At 49.0% G+C, this 11,969-nt stretch overlaps 6 protein-coding genes across 6 annotated transcripts in view; 1 reads left to right on the forward strand and 5 right to left on the reverse strand.

The window, feature by feature from the left end:
- Positions 1 to 107: 107 nt before the first annotated feature.
- PPTG_10826 (hypothetical protein) lies at positions 108 to 555 on the reverse strand (the record flags this gene model as incomplete). Its single annotated transcript, XM_008906287.1, has 2 exons — positions 108 to 115; positions 153 to 555. The coding sequence occupies 2 exons, from the start codon at positions 553 to 555 to the stop codon at positions 108 to 110; spliced, it is 411 nt and encodes a 136-aa protein (XP_008904535.1).
- Positions 556 to 777: 222 nt separating this feature from the next.
- On the reverse strand, positions 778 to 3,230 carry PPTG_10827 (hypothetical protein). The gene has a single exon (XM_008906288.1). It carries the CDS (start codon positions 2,929 to 2,931, stop codon positions 886 to 888), a length of 2,046 nt encoding a protein of 681 aa, XP_008904536.1. The 5' UTR covers positions 2,932 to 3,230; the 3' UTR covers positions 778 to 885.
- A 25-nt stretch (positions 3,231 to 3,255) lies between these two features.
- PPTG_10828 (hypothetical protein) lies at positions 3,256 to 4,802 on the reverse strand (the record flags this gene model as incomplete). Its single annotated transcript, XM_008906289.1, has 2 exons — positions 3,256 to 4,180; positions 4,207 to 4,802. 2 exons carry the CDS (start codon positions 4,800 to 4,802, stop codon positions 3,391 to 3,393), a joined length of 1,386 nt encoding a protein of 461 aa, XP_008904537.1. The 3' UTR covers positions 3,256 to 3,390.
- Positions 4,803 to 5,808: 1,006 nt separating this feature from the next.
- On the reverse strand, positions 5,809 to 7,848 carry PPTG_10829 (hypothetical protein; the record flags this gene model as incomplete). Its single annotated transcript, XM_008906290.1, has 1 exon — positions 5,809 to 7,848. One exon carries the CDS (start codon positions 7,846 to 7,848, stop codon positions 5,809 to 5,811), a length of 2,040 nt encoding a protein of 679 aa, XP_008904538.1.
- Positions 7,849 to 8,737: 889 nt separating this feature from the next.
- On the forward strand, positions 8,738 to 10,946 carry PPTG_10830 (hypothetical protein). Its single transcript, XM_008906291.1, has one exon. The coding sequence runs from the start codon at positions 8,870 to 8,872 to the stop codon at positions 10,880 to 10,882; it is 2,013 nt and encodes a 670-aa protein (XP_008904539.1). The 5' UTR covers positions 8,738 to 8,869; the 3' UTR covers positions 10,883 to 10,946.
- PPTG_10831 (hypothetical protein) overlaps positions 10,923 to 11,969 on the reverse strand; it is a gene marked incomplete at its 5' end in the record, with an annotated part of 4,154 nt that continues 3,107 nt past the window's right edge. The window contains 4 exons of the mRNA XM_008906292.1: positions 10,923 to 11,483; positions 11,556 to 11,627; positions 11,695 to 11,812; positions 11,882 to 11,955. Coding sequence (XP_008904540.1) covers positions 10,959 to 11,483; positions 11,556 to 11,627; positions 11,695 to 11,812; positions 11,882 to 11,955 — 789 coding nt within the window. The 3' untranslated portion in view covers positions 10,923 to 10,958. The remainder of the gene's footprint in view (positions 11,484 to 11,555; positions 11,628 to 11,694; positions 11,813 to 11,881; positions 11,956 to 11,969) is intronic.

Raw genomic sequence — 11,969 nt, forward strand, 5'->3', positions numbered from 1 at the left:
GTTCGTCGCCTTTGCTGATCTCCGCGTCCAAATGACTCCAAGTTGATCCACTTCTGCCGCTGCTCGACCGAAAAATCCGCTGAGTTGGAAACCTTTCGGAGCTTTCACTATCGCGCTGTTTTCTGTTTTCGTCCCTGCGGATATGGAATCACCGTCACTCGTAGTGAATTTTAGATAAAAGACTCGAATATGGGATTTCTTCTTGCCCCAGTGAATCTCCATTGAGTTGATGTACTCGTCTGTATCGAGCACTAACGTAGTTGCTGTCCCGCCACGGCCTCCATGGTCCCAAGTCGCTTCAACTGGCGTCGCAACGTGTGTCGAGACGGCGTCTATCCGTGCAGCACCTCGCACTGTGATAGAGCTGAGTGTTTGTCCTAGTTTGATTGACGACATGTCCGAGAACGCATCGCCATGTGGGCCGCCGTAAACTTCGCTGAGCTGGATGTCTTCGTCCAAATATGTGTGGGTGGCGGCAGCCTCTATGACGCTCGCCCCGTATGCGGCGATGGCAAACAGGAGCGCCACGCCCTGGAGCACCGTTCGGCGCGGCATCGCTGCGGTTAATTAAGACCTCAGCTTGGCCACAAGACGCCGAAAAGTATACTGACATCAGTGATAGCGGGTAGCACCGGCATTGCATGCATCCTCTGGTTCAGGATAGGCCAAAGGATCGTGGTGAGACTCGTGCCAAGTGCATAAGACATGTGCATTGAACTCCGGCTTGATACATGTACCAGTCACGTGAGAAAATATACACAATCATGTTATAATATCGTTTTACTTTCGTTGTTAATTTTCGCGAAACAACTCAAAAGTTACTCAGAAAACGAAAATTACTCTGCTAAATTAGGCCGAGTAAGGGTATATCGACATTGTGAGTCACTAATTGTGACTAGCTGCATTGATACGGACGTGCATGGTCAAGTGTCCGCCCTGAGATGCATGGGGGATCCAAAGTACTAATGATCCACCTCCTGATCCAGGAATCCCAATAGTATTCGATCGCCAGCGATCCAGGTACAAGACTGTGCCTTGTAACGCCGAAAGCGTCGATTTCCACGTCACATTCTCGCCTGCATTCACCTCTACATTGGCAAATTTGTCACCTCCCGAGTGAATGACAACTGTAACATCCTTGGTATCTGTGCTCTCGAAGATAAGGTTCATGACACCATCACCTTCCTTTGTCCATGTTCCGTAGCTGCCTTCGAACGCTTCATCCACTGTCGACAGTCCTAGCGCGTCGTACAGCGTCCCGTCGTCAATGTCACCAATAAAAGAAGTCGGGCCACAAGTTGGCTGCACGAATTGAGACGCCATATAGGCAATACCGGTAGGGTCCAGTCCACCTAGAACGGTAAGTCCCATGTTTGCCACCTCCACCATGTAGTCACTCTCCTTAACGGAAGCTCCCAAGTCAGTCGTAGTTGTCTCTATGAGCTGATCGATAATAACTCCGAAAGTTTTCCGAAGCAAATCTCGCGTCTGGAACGCCGTTTTTGAAGTCTTGGTGGACAGCAATTCGCCCATACAGTTGTTGGTAGCTGTCGGAATGTCGTTTAACACAATCGAAGACTTGCTGATGACGACGCGGATATCATTGGCAGTAATGCTTGGCGTTGCGTTGCGAATCTCGTTAACTGAGAAAATAACGTGGTCTGTCAAGTTCTTGAGTTGATAACCGCAAGTCGAGTTGGAATCGATGAGATCTTGTAGTTCTTCAACTGTCGTTGACGCTGTGGAATTTGTCACTCTTGTGTTTGTAAGAAGAGCCAAGACGTTTGTAGCTGAAGACAAAATTTGGTCTCCGTTGGTGATAGCTTGCTTCACGATAGTCTCCACAATGGTAAGAACAGTGTCGGAGAACTTGACACTTGCTGGGACTGGAATGCCAAGGCAATTGCACACAGTAATCGGCAGATCGAAGAGCACCACATCCGATTGGTAAGCTACTGCCAACATTTCCTCGACATCTCCCGCGGGCGCTGTTGTTTGAGTGTAGCGAAGGTAGTAGATCAGAGACTTCAAAACGCCAATGATATTCGATGCGCACAGGAAATTCTGCTTAGCGCTCTTGTACTGGGAGAAAATGGCGTTGAATACTCCTGCAGTCGCAGTATTGAACACCGCCGCGACTACTGAAGCAGCTTTCGTGAAAATCTCGAGTGAACAATCGTCATTTTGCGGGATACATTCCAGATAACACACCACGGGGTATGACATTGGACATTGAGTGATGCAGTTGCTTTTGTCCTTTGCATAACCCAGTGGACAGGTTTTCTCACTGTCAAAAGGTTCAGTCTTCCTGTAGCACGCACTGTCACTAGCTTCGCCAATTGTGGGGCCTACCCAGTTCCGGATTCTGTTGCCGTACCAGTCGGAGCCCATGCTATCCGTAAGCGCTGTAGGTTTAGCATCAATTCTCGTCCAGATAACCCCCAATTGGTCGATTGCACCTTCAGCCCGACCAAAGAATCCGCTGAGTTGGAAACCTTCGGGTGCAACCACAGTTGTGTTGTTTTCGGTTGTGGTTCCCCCAGAGACTGAATTATCTTCACTAGTGACAAATTTAAGATAGAAAACTCTCGTGCTCGTCCCCTTCTTGGCCCAATGGATCTCCATTGAGGTGACATACTCGCCGTCTTCAAGTGTAAGTGTATTGTCTGTTCCTCCTGAACCGCCATGGTTTAGCGTCAACTCAGAGGGACTTGCAACTTGGAGCGTCACTGCGTCAACCCGGTCGCCGGCACGGATTGTGAGAGAGCTCGCCACTTGCCCAAACTTGACCGAGTTGATATCTGAGAACGCGACTCCATTAGACCCACCGAGAGCTTCGCTTAGCTGGATGTCTTCAGCTGCAGCTGCATGCAGTACACTGATAGCCACGACGAAGACCAGGAAAGCCTGGAATATCGGCAAGGACGGCATGTCGACGAATTTGACGTGGTGCTTGTGATAGCTTCGTCAGAGAGCTGTTGATCAGCGAAAATGATGTGGGAGACGTTCCTCTCGTCGCGAATTTGCCACCAATTCTGGCGAAAAGTACGACCAGAAAAATACCTTGGATAGGACGCGGGATCTGCAACCGATGCGTGATCGCGGGCGTGACAGTGCACTCCGGCTAGTGGTGACCGCTGCGAACAGCTTGCAGTCAACTGCCTTCTGCAAGTTGTAGTTCTTCGCATTCCACTTCAAAGTTGCCAAGATGTGATACTGTTCTTGTTTTTGTAAAGAATATTTAACAATGGAGAATTGTTTATTCTTTAAAAAAAAAACACTCAGCGTTTTATTACCATAGAATTTACGACAAGTCACTTCACTAACTTCCATTTACCAGGACATGCATTGTTAGATGACCTCCTTTCGAAGGCCCTGGAACCCACAGTTTCAACGATCCTCCACCCGAACCAGATATCCCAAGCAAATTTGGTCTCCATCGATCCAGGTACAGCACCTTGTCCTGCAGTTTAGCGACGGTCGAATTCCAAGTCGTGTCGCACCAGCATTTACATCAACTTCCGCTACATTTTCTCCACCAGAGTGAATCACCACCGTCACATCCTTCGTATCACTGCTCGTGAACACAAAATTCACAATGCCGTCTCCTTTCTTCTTCCACGTGCCGTAGCTCCCGACAAACGCTTCATCGGTCGTTGTTAGGCCCAATGCGTCATACAGCGAGCCATCGTCGATTTCACCGATAAACGCTGTAGGTGCACAAGTCGGCTGGACGAACTGGGACGCTAACCAGACGATTCGTGTCGGATCTAGACCGGCTAGCATCGTTAGCCCCATATTCGTAACCTCAAGCATATTCTGCTGTTCCGCGACAGATTTTCCTAAATCTGTGGTGGCTGTCTCGATCAACTGATCCACGATCACTCCAAACGTCTTGCGTAATAAATCGCGAGTCTTAAAGACAGCTTTTTGTGTCTTGTAGGAAAGCAACTCGTTCATGCAGTTGTTCGAAGCAGCGGGGATAACTTTCAGCACTAGGGAAGATTTGCTGATTTTGACTCGAATGTCGTCTACCGTGGCGTCCGGAGAGTTGTTACGAACGTTATTTACTGAAAGAATGACGTGATCTGTGAGGCGTTTGAGCTGGTATCCACAGGTTGAGTTGGTATCCATGAGACCTTGCAGTGTATCCACACTGGAGTGTGTAGAGTTAACTACGCTGGCATTCTGAAGAAGTTTATACACATTTTGTGCAGAGGATAGAATCTCGTCGCCATGATAATAGCTTGCTTCACGATAGCCTCCACGATCATCATAACCACACCACTGAATTGTAAGTTCGTCGGGACGGGAAACCCAGGCAGTGGCAAACTGCCACGGGTAAATCCACAAGTATGATACGCCACTGCGAGCATCTCTTCGACTGCTCCTTGAGGTGCTGTCGTCTTCTGGAATCGGATGTAATAGATCAAGGATCTGATAACCCCCACTATATTAGCAGCACAGAGAAAATTCTCCTTCGCTTTCTTGTAACCCGTAAAAACCGCACCGAATATACCAGCCGTCACCACATTAACTATTGAGGCTACAACAGCCACAGTTTTCTGCGTGATCTCCAGTGTACAGTCGTCATTCTGAGGAATACATTCCAGAAAACACTTGACTGGATATGCCAATGGACATTGAGCCAGACTGGTATTTCCGTTCTTGGTATAGCCTGCTGGACATGTTTTACGGCTATTGAAAGGTTCGGTGAGTCGATAACACGCTGTGTCGCTATTTGTTCCGATCGTAGAGCCCACCCAGTTGCGAATCCGTTTACCATACCAACCTGTATTCATCCTGTCTGTAAGCTTTGCGGGTTTTGCCGATCTTCTCGTCCAAATAACTCCAAGTTGATCGACTTCACCTGATGCTCGACCGAAGAACCCGCTAAGTTGGAACCCTTTCGGTGCTGTCACTGTGGCGCTATTCTTTGTTTTAGTTCCTGCTTGTAGTGAATTTCACGTAAAATACTCGCGTACTGGTACCCTTGTTATCCCAGTGGATTTCCATTGAGTTGATGTATTCGCCTGGATCGAGAGTTAGAGTGTATCTCTTTCCGCCATTGCCTCCATGATCCCATGTAGCCTCAGTCGGTGTCGCCACGTGTGTTGATATGGCATCGATTCGTTTTTCCCCGCGAGCTGTAATGGAACTGAGTGTTTGTCCGAGAGTGATTGACGAAATATCCGAGAACGCGTAACCTTGAGAGCCGCCGAAAACTTGACTGAGTCTCTTATGTTCTCATCGATAATAGTTCGCTCATTCGTGCGGGAATCTGCGATCGTTATCCTAGTGGTGATACTGAGGAACGTCAAAACCTGCAGCACCGCAATGTGCGGCATAATCCCTGAAGGAACAACGTGGGCTGCGAGGATGGCAGGTCGACAAACGCGAAATGTGAGCAGAATGAGCTAGTCGCGGGATCTGCTGGTTGAAAGGAACGATAAACAAAGTATCAGCTGTGTAGGTGAGAATATCCGGCTCGACGATAGGTGTCGTGCCAACTTGTCCTCAAGCGGAATACTCGACAGGATAACTTGCTCTTCGAGTTTTTTTCGTGACTTTGGTGAGACCGGCGACTACAATATAGCCATGTTTTCTTGCAGCTTTGTCTAATGCTGGAGGATACAGTATATATGAAGCGTACCATGCTTTGACTGACATGGAATTTTCGTCACATGAGTCAAGAGTGACTTCGCGATTGTTTCTTTACATTTGGATATAAAAAAAGATAAATTCGTGTTTGTTAGATAAGACGCTGGTACTAGCGTAAAGAGGAAGCTCTAGCTCTAACGCGATAGCTTAGCTTGCGTTGATTCGGACATTCAGAGCCAAATGTCCACCCTTGGAAGACCTCGGTACCCACAGCACCAGCGATCCTCCACCTGACCCTGGAATTCCAATAAAATTTGGCCGCCATCGATCCAGATACAGCGTCTTGTCTTGCAGCTCGGCTATTGAGGCATTCCACGTGACTGTCTCGCCGGAAGCCACTTTCACCTCTGCATATTTGCTACCTCCCGAATGGATGACGACGTTGACGTCTTTCGTGTCGATACTTTTGAATAATATGTTGACCATCCCGTTGCCCTCCTTGGTCCAAGCTCCGTAGCTGCCTTCAAAAGCTTCGTCCACGGTTGTTAACCCCAATGCGTCGAATAGAGTACCGTCGTCGATCTCTCCGATAAACGACGTTGGGCCACACGTAGGCTGGACAAACTGGGAGACCATCCAGAGAATACCCGTCGGATCCAGACCTGACAGCACGACGAGTCCAAGGTTTGCGGATTCGAGTGTAGCTTCATCCTTGGCAACGGAAACTCCCATGTCTGTTGCGTTCGTCTCTATCAATTGGTCAATGATGATCCCCATGGTTTTGCGAAGCAAGTCTCGTGTCTGGAACGAGGCCTCTGTGGTCTTGTTACCTAGAATTTCACCCATGCAGTTGTTGGTAACGGAGGCCACATCGGTTAATACAAGCGAAGATCTACTGATTGTCACTCGGATATCTTCGCTTGTGGCACTCGGTGTTACGTTGCGGATACTTTCAATGGCAGTACTGATGCGATCCGTGAGACTTTTTAGTTGGAATCCACAGGTCGTGTTGGAGTCGAGGAAGTCCTGGATTTCGACTAGTGTCGATTCATCTGGAGAGTTGAGTGCGCTGACATTCCGAAGAAAAGTCATCACGTCAGTCGCAGAAGATAAAATCTGGTCCCCGTTGACGATAGCCTGCTTGACGATGTTCTCCACTACTGCGATCACAACACCAGTAACTCGTGCGCTAAACGAAACCGGAAGACCGAGACAAGTGCAGACTGCGATGGGTAGATCCACGACAACAACGTCAGTCTGGTACGCCACGGCAAGAAGCTCTTCAACAGAGCCTTGGGGAGCCGTGGTTTGCTGGAATCTCAAGTAATAAATGAGTGATTTGAGTACACCGATGATACTCGCAGCGCACATATACGTCTGATGAGCCTTCTTATACGCAGCCTTGACTTCACCGAACACTCCTACAGTTGCAGTGTTGAAAACTACCGATACCACCGACGCCGTCTTTTGCAGAATTTCCAGGATACAATTGTCATTTTGTGGGATACATTCCAGCCCACATTTGATCGGATAAGACAGTGGACACTGTGCGATACAATTGGTGTCGGTCTTGTTGTACCCAAGCGGACAGAGTTGACTGCTACTGAAAGGCTCTGATTTCCGATAGCAAGCTGAGTCAAGGGCGTCGCCGACGGTGGGGCCCACCCAGTTACGAATCTTCTTACCATACCATTCCGAGCCCATGTCGTCTGTGAGATACAAATGTGAAGCATTTATCCTCGTCCAAATTGCGCCCAATTCGTAGACTTCAGTCCTTGCACGACCGAAAAACCCGCTGAATTGATAACCTTCGGGAGCGTCCACCGTTGCACTCTCGTCGGTCTTCGATCCAGCCCCAACCGAGTTGCCTGTGTTGGTGTATAATCTCAAGTAGAAAACCCGTTTGGATCCTAGTTTCTTGGCCACGTGGATTTCCATCGAGTTGACGTATTCACCTTCACTGAGAATGAGAATGTTGTCCGTTCCGCCTGAGCCTCCGTGAGTCCATGTTGCCTCATCGGGTGATGCCACTCGCACGGTAACTTGGTCAACGCGTTCATCACCGCGGACTGTAACGGAGCTCAACATTTGCCCTAATTTGACCCCTGAAATGTCCGAAAACGCGATACCCTTGGTACCTTCTCCGAAGGTCTCGCTCAATATGATGTCTTCGTAGCAGAAAGCGGCTCCATAGTCGAGAAAAAGTAACATGAATGATAGTATGTTCACCAGCATCCAATTGGCCATGATGACCATGGAACTTATTGAATTGTGGGAATCGTGAATGCGTTTATCGCACCAAGATGTCCACGGGGGCAGTCAACATGGTACTGTACATGTACTCTTGTATGTGCCCCTCCGAGGGCGAGGGGCTGGCGGTCACGACACAAGATCAGAACAAGGGTCAACCTAAAGGATCCGCAAATCTCGTTATCAATTCACCTCCTTAATCTGGTACGACGGAGTTAGTGCTTCAATTGTATTGAAGTATAAAGCATACGTTGTATGCCTGTTTATCTTGATGTCTGCAGTTTCAAGAGATTTTATTATGGCCGACGCAGCGAAGGTAGGATCAGCTTGGTAGTGGCAAAAGAATGTCTGTGGTGCCGGGTAAAGACGTCAAGATGTCACGAATTCTTGGCTATCCTAGGGGTCAGCGGTGTTTTTGGACTCCACGAGAGCACGGCGGGTACAACAGCATTCACCATCACATATCAGTTGATTATTGATGTTTATGACCAGTATTTTGCTAGAATGTTTGGCATCGCAGACCAGCATCAAATGTTGAATCCCTTCATAGGAGTCCACGTTGGAATCTCTAAGATCTCCATGCTTGATGTTGCCGTTCTCGGACAGAGGTATGCACCTGTAGTATCTACTGGGCATGCTTGCCACTATTGAGAAGTGAGCAGAACACTTGAGGTATGGTGAAATGTACCGGTGGCCATCAGACTGCGGTGGTTGATGCAAAGTTGTTCAAGATGAAGTTTTTCATCCGATTCAATCGGCGCACCCGTCGCTCGCTAATTTAGAAGGCTGAATCGAACTCGAAACTCGCATCGACGCCTGCGCAGTATTGCGACTAGTATAAACCTCCATCTTCTCGGTGTACGTTAGCAGCGTAAAGTGTCGGTGCAGTTTGCAAATCCTGGTTCTTGTCCTACAGATTCAAAGTTCCTCCCATTACTCGAACCGACTGGATGTATCAGGATGTCTGTCGAACGAAATGATCAAGCGCATTGTTTAACTTCCTCCGAGGACGCGAACCATGCAGCTATTCGCCGTGCTGCAGACGTTGCTGCTCCTGTTCGTCGTAGCTGTCCACGGTGCAACCTCGGATGAGGATATCCAGCTTAGTGAAGCGTTCGGCGGGTCCGGAGGCGTCGCGTTCTCGGATATTAACCTGGTCCAGTTCGGCCAAACCGCCCACACGATCACGATCAACGCCAAGGAGCGGATCACTGCTGTGATTCTGCGGGTGGCAACACCAACCGAGAAGATTTTCTCTCATGGCGGATGTAGTGGAACGGACAGTACACTCACTCTCGAGGAGGGGGAGTACGTTAACTCTATGGAAATCCACTGGGGCAAAAAGCTGTTGAGTACACGGATCTCTTACCTCAAATTCAGCACCAACAAGAACCGCTGGGTCGCTGGAGGAACAGAGACCGCTGACCAGTCCAAAATCACCGCTCCTGAAGGTTTCCAGCTTAGTGGCTTCTTCGGTCGTGCAGAGGGCGAAATTCACCAGTTGGGTGTGATCTGGACGAGAATTAACGCGACAACTAAAGCCCTAACTGATGTAATGGGCTCTGCATGGTATGGCGATCGGATCCGGAACTGGGTGGGGCCTACCATTGGCGATGCCGCCGACTCAGCGTGCTACAGGAAGAGGGTATTATATGGCAGTGAGAAGTCCTGCCCTCTAGGATACAGCGCCAACGGCATCAGCTGTCTTGCGCAGTGTCCGATAGCGTATCCCGTCGACTGCTACGAAGAGTGTATCCCTCAAAATGACGACTGCAGTGGGGAAATTCTCCAAAAGACGGCGTCTGTGGTGTCCGCAGTGTTTAACTCAGTGACTGCAGGGATATTTGGCCTTGTGTTTACGTCGTTCAAGAAAGCTAAGCAGAATTTCCTCTGCGCTGCTAACATTATCGGCGTCATGAAGTCCCTCATCTACTATCTCCGCTTCCAACGCACGACAGCGCCAGAAGGAACGGTCGAAGAAATGCTCGCTATCGCTTATCAATCCAACGTCGTGATCTTCGACCTGCCGATCGCTGTTGCCAATTGTCTGGGAATCGATGTTTCCATGAAGACAATTATTGCCAACATCGTGTACACTGTCGTGGAAAATATTGTCAAGCAAATCGTTGTCAATGGCGACCAGATCTTCTCATCTGCTGCCAACGTCTTAGCGCTTCTCTCCAACGCCACCATCATCCAAACTACTACCGACGAATCAACCGTTGAAGAACTCCAGGACTTGCTCGACTCCAATACTACGTGCGGGTATCAATTGAAAAATCTCACGGATCATGTCATTGCTACGGTTCGCGCCATTCGCACCAAGACTCCTGATGCTACGGTTAATGACATTCGCATCCAAATCAGCCAGACCCCAATTGTTCTGCGGGATATCCCCACTGCTACCAACAACTGTATGCGGGAATTGTTGAAAAACAAATCTACAGAGGCTGCATTTGAGACTCGCGACCTGATCCGCAGGACTTTCGGAGTGATTGTCGACCAATTAGTCGAGACGAACTCGACCGATATGGGGCAATCCCTCGCGGAAGACGACTACACTCTTGACGCCACTAATCTGGCCTTAGTGGTGCTTGGTGGCATGGATCCTACCGGGATTGCCTGGATGTTGTCACAATTTATTCAACCGACTTGTGGCCCCACTGCGTTTGTCGGAGAGATTGACGATGGGAATTTGCACGACGCATTGGGCCTCAAGACGATGGACGAGGCGTTTAAAGGCAGCTACGGCACGTGGACGAAGGAAGGGGATGGCAAGATGAGGATATACTTCGAAAGCACCGACACGAAAGATGTGACGGTAGTCATCCACTCGGGTGGGGAGGTTTACACGAAAGTCAAAGTTCCGGAAGGAGGTACAGTAAAATGGACCGAGAAACTATCCAAGCTAAGGCCATGTACTTGGATCGCTGGCGCCCGAGTGCAGTTGGTGTCCCCATATCAGCTGGTGGTTCGTTGGTTCTGTGGATCCCTCGGGCATATGATAGCGGACATCTTACCATGCATGTGAGGATCAATGCCAGTTAAAGTTCAAAGTAAAAAAAATGCTACCATTGTTCAGTTAAAACGATAGATTTACTGAAAACTTAATCCTCATCTTCGCTAGAATCCGAACCTTCTTCTAGTGACATCAGTCCAAGTAAAATGCGGCGACAGACTTGGCGTTCATGCTGGCAAAGCTGATGGATGGCATTCACTTCAGAGGAGGCCTTTTCTGAAGATTCAGACAGTAGATCGCTGTACCGCTTGTCCTTCTCTTGGAGAACTGCGGCCAGAGCATCGTAGAGTTGCTCAGTAGACAAGTTGGAGGCCATCACGAAGCTCAGCAGTGCATCGCCAAGTCCGAACTCTTGCTCGGCGTCTCCATTTAAGGAGAAGAACAGAGCATTCTCATCGTTGTCTGGGTGGGCCAATTTCCGACGCTTTGCTGGGTTTGCTTTAGCCTTTCCTTTGCCTTTGCCAGTACTAACGTGCGGGACATCGTCGTCCACGTCCTCATCTTCATATTCGCTGTTCAAGGCCTTGAACGCATTCGTCAGCTCGGAACTCGTAATGTGAATCGAGTCGGACGGCACCAGCGTAGGCAGCACGAAGCCGTAGCGACACAGGAGCTACGAGATTTACAGAAACTTAATTGTAAATGGCATATCCGAAGACTAGACACAGAATCATTCAGCAACTACCTGTGCGTTGGACAGATTTCCATACGATATCGTCACAGGTTCGCCATTCTCAACTTTACGCAGTGCAACCAACTGTCCAAAACACTCGAACATGAGCTACATGACCACAGCATTGAATCTGCCACAAGAAAATGCGCACCTGGAAGCTACCCGAGTCGGTTTTGACAATATGAGCAGCCGGATTCTCCGCTGAGTGGTTGGCCATGTCAATTACCGGAAGCAGCGTCGGCTCCGGTGCATCCGCGACCTTGAAAGCACTGTATGCACCAGCACTTAAATAAGTAAAATGTCCAACAGTTTTTTCAACGTTGTTTCACGTATCGTACCGTGATGAGACCATCGAGTAGGCCCACTGGAATTTCTTCAGCGTCGACACTTCAGTCGGCCAAATGGCCGGGAACTCTTTCGTCAACG

Source organism: Phytophthora parasitica (genome assembly GCF_000247585.1).
Source record: "Phytophthora parasitica INRA-310 unplaced genomic scaffold supercont2.23, whole genome shotgun sequence".
Taxonomy (NCBI): Eukaryota; Oomycota; class Peronosporomycetes; order Peronosporales; family Peronosporaceae; genus Phytophthora; species Phytophthora nicotianae.